Source organism: Apis dorsata, unplaced genomic scaffold (genome assembly GCF_000469605.1).
Source record: "Apis dorsata unplaced genomic scaffold, Apis dorsata 1.3 scaffold_59, whole genome shotgun sequence".
In the NCBI taxonomy this organism is placed as follows: Eukaryota; Metazoa; Arthropoda; class Insecta; order Hymenoptera; family Apidae; genus Apis; species Apis dorsata.
Window position 1 is genome coordinate 1075362 of NW_006263359.1, and position 5521 is coordinate 1080882.

Sequence of the window (5521 nt, forward strand, 5' to 3'; positions counted from 1 at the left end):
AAATTTGAGACCTATTCTATTCTTCTAATTTTAGAATATTTAATTTTATAATTTATATTGTATAAATATGTAAAATAAAGATACATAAATGGAAAGTATCTCTATAGAATAAAATTTTAACATATTTTAAAATTAAATAATTTAATTTAAATTTTGTTATAGGGTTACCAAGGAAGATACTGATTCAGGATTAAGAAAATATTCGATAACCATAGATATTGAAGGCATATGTTGTATATTAATCCGTATGGAATACTTTGTATGAAACTCACATATAGGTGTGTAGTCATGAGATGTTTAACAAGGTTTTCGCAGAGGTACGATGAATTTTATTCGATTTTATCGATGACCGACATTCTAGATTCGACTTCCAATGGAACAGATTCAATATGCTATTTATAATATAACGATGTTAATATTAATAATCTATTTGATGATCAATACCTGATTTGTTCTAAATAAATAATAAATTTCTTCTAGAACTTTTCTTCCTGGATATTGTTCCTTCATCATTTATATTACCATTTAAAAAATCCTCCATTTTAACAGTTAGTATTATTATATTATTTTCTTCATTGTATAAAAATTAAAATTTATTTTCTAATAATCATTACTTAATTTTTATAATTTCAGAAATGTAATTCCAGAGGTATAATAATTATGATTGAAGATACAAGTATCAAAGTTCTTTTTATTATGTGTATGAAATATTTTATTTAATATACACAAAGATTCTATCTTCCATTATCAAATAAATATTAAAGATAGGATCTATATTTTTTTATTCTTCTATATATACTTCTATATATCTGGTTTTATCTAAATTCCAAGTACTTCATTAATCTCTTGACTTGAGTGATTTTTTCTTAATAAATGAAAATAGAAAAGTAGAGCTTTATTCAATTATTTCATCCTTGTTCAATAAATTTCAATGAATCAATTCAAAAAATTTGGATATTTACAAGCATTATCTTCCATTCATACATTCATAACAAATATATATTTTTCAAAATCTTCCATTCTTTGTTGCATAATATCTTCTGCTTTTCTATTTTCATACAATAATTTTTTTTCTACACATAAAAATCTCAAAACACAATTATACTAAAATTATCAATCTAAATATATCAAAACTAAATTAATATTATTGCCAATATCTCAAAATCATCCTTCCTTTATTCTTAAACGCATCACAATCCACTATCTATATATAATTAGCTTATTTCATTCATACATAAAAATTTCAATAAACAACATCTGCAATTCAAGAACAAATCAATTAATAATAAATCTTCTAAATCAATCATATTTCAATTAATTAAAATAATTCAATATGAAAAAATTACTCACAAATCATTCAGTTTTTCTTCAATCTTCCACCCTTTGCTCTCAAACCATCTATCTATCTTCATATCTTATCCTTTGCCTCGATACGTGAAAGTGTCTAGTCAACCAGAGGTAAAAATCGTTTAAGAAATCCAGTTCAAAGATATCCGTTGCGTCAAAGCCGAGAAAAGAGGGTCGACCCTTCCATACGTGAAATAAAGAATCGACCCGTCCCACCGATCGTTAACTGGAGCACGAGCAAAGGGTGGTTCCATACGGAGGTCGAGCCCACAGTTTTCATTCATACGCGACACATCGCGTATCACTGTGTTCACCTTGAGATCGTGGAATGACAACCTGGTTGGAATTTCCTCGGCGAGGAATTCAGATCGCTTCTGGACACGGTCCAGGAATGTTCCTCACTCTCTTGCGTCTGACATAACGGTGAAATACAATCGACGATATCCTCTTATACCAGTATTTCTCCACTTCGTCCCCTCTTTTCTCCCTCTACGTCATCGTTCAATCAAACGATTTCTTACTTTCTGTAAACATGTAAGTATTTCTTTTTTTTTCTTTTTTATTTTTATATTTATTGAACACGAGTAAACGAAGATGAATGGGAGATTGTTTGAGATTTTTTAATTATACTGGTTGATATATATTTTAACTTTGTGTTTATTGTCTTATCGTCACGATTTTTCTTCTTTATTTGAATCTGGATTAGATTCTTTTACACGCATGAATAATTCGTCGTCGATATTTTTATTTATTTTTTTAAACGTGGGTATAATCGGCATAAGTGAATGTTTCTTTGTTTATTTCCTTCTTTTTTTCTCCATGTACTATCGTATATTATCGTTCTATCGTTTTATCGTACCTTTTAAATTTTATCTGACTGAATTATGTTTCTATAATCAAGTATATCAAGTATATTAAGTAGTATTTTTATGTTTAATTCGAGTGATTATATTTAATATAATAATTGTTCGTTCACTTTTTTGCTTTTTCCTCCTATTTTATTATAATTTTTCTTTTCATAAATATGTAAATAACGCCATATTTATTTTTAAATTTAATCGCGAATGAATGTATTCGATATAAGAAAGTATTTCACTTATTTTCCTCTTCTTTCTTCTATACACTATCACAATTTCACCATGATTCTTCTTTATTTATCTAAATTATTGTTTCATAAACACAAAAATAAAAGTAACACGTGAATCATTTTATTTATTTTTACGTTTCAACGCGAACGAAGTATAATCGTAAAGTCGAGAGAGAGACGTGACCATTGTTTTGGTTGCAGAGACGCGAATCGATTCCGTTCGAGTAACTGCGACTATCGATCAATCCGCTGACTCGATTGGCAAACAGAGAACGATCGCGCGTATGAGGCGTCGGAGATTCTGACCTGTACAGCCTCGGAAAGGTTAGCTTCGTTGGACGATCGACGATACAATGGGTGAGTAATATTCTTATTTCGTTTTGCTTTAACATTTTTACGCAATTTATCGAACTATATGATGATCCATGCTTTGAATGTATAAATACGTATGATTATATGATGTATGAACACATATTATATGTCTACGTCAGGGTTGCCACCTCTGTAATTTTGGAGATTACGAAGTTTTAATAGAAATCTCATGACTCTAGAAACTTCTTTCTTCGAAAAGATCGAAGAAAATCTTTAGGATTGATTTTAATGCGTAAAGGTTATACATTAGTGATATTTCATTCTATAAGAATATTATTTTCTTTGATAAGAGATTTTAAGAATTAATAATACATTGCATTGAATAGCAAGAATCTATCAAAGGCTTGTTGCATAAAAATTTATTAGCTGATAATAATGAATTGAGAAGTTACAATTTATAGGTTAACTTTTTTCTTTTGATATTTTATGATTGAAATGAAATAATCAGACAATTTATAATTTATATAATTTAATTTTAAAGGTTCGTTTATCTTATAAAATTTGTCGTTCGTTCGAATATAAAATTCGAAATTAGAATTATGTCATCAAAATTATTTTGAAATCTCAATATATACTCGAGATTCTGAATTATCTGTTCGGTTTTCTTAGCTTGGTTCCAAGTAAAGATAACATCCAACAAGGTTTATCATTGCCAAGGTCTATCTTGTACCAGATTACGTAAAAATCGATCAGAAATGATTGTCAAGATTCTATAAAAGAAATATATTCTATACAAAGTTTTGAATATATTATATATTGAACTTTTAAAAAGAATTGCATATTTAAATTAAGCTTTATATATTTATGGAAAACGAATGTTATTCATAAAAAATTTGGAATAATTTTAATCTAGGAATTATTTTTAGATGAAAAAAAATGGTATCATTTTCATAAAACGATATTTATGAACAAAATTATTATTAATATCTAAAATATTAATTTTAAATTGATACAAAATTATGTTGAATAACATTATAAATTTAATTAAGAAATAATTTTTTTGCTTAAATTTGAATTAACAACAAATAATTCTATTAAATAAATTTCGACAAATCAATAATATTTATTGATTAATTTTACAAAATTTCGTACAATTTCTTTAAAATATTGAAAAATGAACACGTTTTACGTTCAAATATTTCATATGTCGATATATTTATTTCTCGATCGTATTGATTTTATTGATAATCACAGAGATGAAACGTGGGAAGAGTGAAGATAGGAAATAAAAAATAAAAGACGTATCAAACTATTCAATGCGCCATATACTCATAACCACTTACTATTTATCGTTTAAAAAGTACAGTAGATGTTATTGATAAGCACGCGTATATAAAGATTATCAATTGGCAATCTTTTTTGAACTTTTCTTAAACTACGTAATTGATTGATTCACGGACATTGCTGTTAACCGACTAGACGACCAATCCTTCGATTTTTGATACGTTTCGATAGATTATCGATAAATCGATTTTTTCGATACTTTCATACTTCAAGCTTCTTTCGATAGTTTCGTACTTCAAGCTTCTTTCGTTTCCATGATTTTTTAATTAATACTCGAATTTATTAATTCCGTTTGTTAGTTAGTATTTTAATTATTATTAAAAAATTTAATTAATTAATTTGTGCTTTTTTAATATATAAGAAAAGGTTATAATATAGTTCTTACTTTGTTGGTAAATTGATTTTCTCGTGATTTTCATATTCGTAATAAAAATATTTGTTTTTTTGTTACATCGTGTTTATAACAAGAAATGTGTAACATGTTTCATTTATTAATTATATAAAAAGAAAAATCTATATTGAATAAAGGATAATTGTTGCTGTGATAAAGACATCGATTACTAGTAAGTAAGGAATATTTTCTTTTATATTAATTTTTAATATTTTAATTAATATTCGAAGAAATTTAGATTTTTGAAAATAATTATTGGGAAAATTTTTGTAAATTATATATTTTACATTACATTAATCAATCAACAGTGCTTTTAATACGTCAAATATTATCTCATTAACTTAACCTAACTTTTTCCTGCAAATGTTTCAATTTTATGAAATATATTATCGATTGCAAACTTCTGCTTAATAATACATATTCATAGGGATTCGAAACCTTTCAAATCTTCAACCTTTCAAATCAATGAACAATTTGAAAATAATTTGATTCTCTGTCGTAAAACTTTGTCGTAAATCGTTAGAAGAATGATTATTGCTTCGAACGGTAGAAATGGAAGAAAAGAACGGTAGGCAAACATTGTCTCGGATCGTTTGTGCAAATTGCAGCTGGAACAGAAAGAAAGATTCAGGATCTGGGTATGAGTCACAGAGACCCGTTCTGTCAACGCGTAGCTCGATATGCGTGCGGACACGCAGTCCGGAAAGCACGTGATTCATCGGCCCCACAATCAGCCAATCTGCATTAACAACGTGCTCGGTGATTCTGAAACAGCTTTTCCTAACCCTCTTGAGTCTCCTCGTCCCTCCTTCGAGAAGGTATTGTGTAAAACCGTCCCGTTAGACGAACTGATACCGGTGATGGTTGGAAATTGATGCAATTACACGAAACCTTGTTTTCGTACAGTTCGAAAAGAATTAGGTGACTTTTCATTGGTCAACATGATGCATTTCATGATCCATTCCTTTCTTTTCTTTTCCTGTTTTGATTGGTTGGTATATATATATATATATATATATATATATATATATATATATATA

At 27.7% G+C, this 5521-nt stretch overlaps 1 protein-coding gene and 2 long non-coding RNA genes across 4 annotated transcripts in view; 2 read left to right on the forward strand and 1 right to left on the reverse strand.

The window, feature by feature from the left end:
* The window catches only part of LOC102675579, a 71371-nt gene extending 70892 nt beyond the window's left edge, over nucleotides 1-479 (forward strand). For both annotated transcript variants that reach the window (XR_004151869.1, XR_004151870.1), the window contains one exon: nucleotides 163-479. This is a non-coding gene — a long non-coding RNA (uncharacterized LOC102675579). The remainder of the gene's footprint in view (nucleotides 1-162) is intronic.
* A 302-nt stretch (nucleotides 480-781) lies between these two features.
* LOC116186824 lies at nucleotides 782-1758 on the reverse strand. Its single transcript, XR_004151866.1, has 2 exons — nucleotides 1662-1758; nucleotides 782-1573 (listed from the first exon to the last, which is right to left on the reverse strand). It is a non-coding gene; the product is annotated as an uncharacterized LOC116186824 (long non-coding RNA).
* The window catches only part of LOC102671054 (ras-responsive element-binding protein 1-like), a 68373-nt gene continuing 64596 nt past the window's right edge, over nucleotides 1745-5521 (forward strand). Inside the window, exons 1-2 of the mRNA XM_031515231.1 lie at nucleotides 1745-1881; nucleotides 2636-2791. Coding sequence (XP_031371091.1) covers nucleotides 2788-2791 — 4 coding nt within the window. The 5' untranslated portion in view covers nucleotides 1745-1881; nucleotides 2636-2787. The remainder of the gene's footprint in view (nucleotides 1882-2635; nucleotides 2792-5521) is intronic.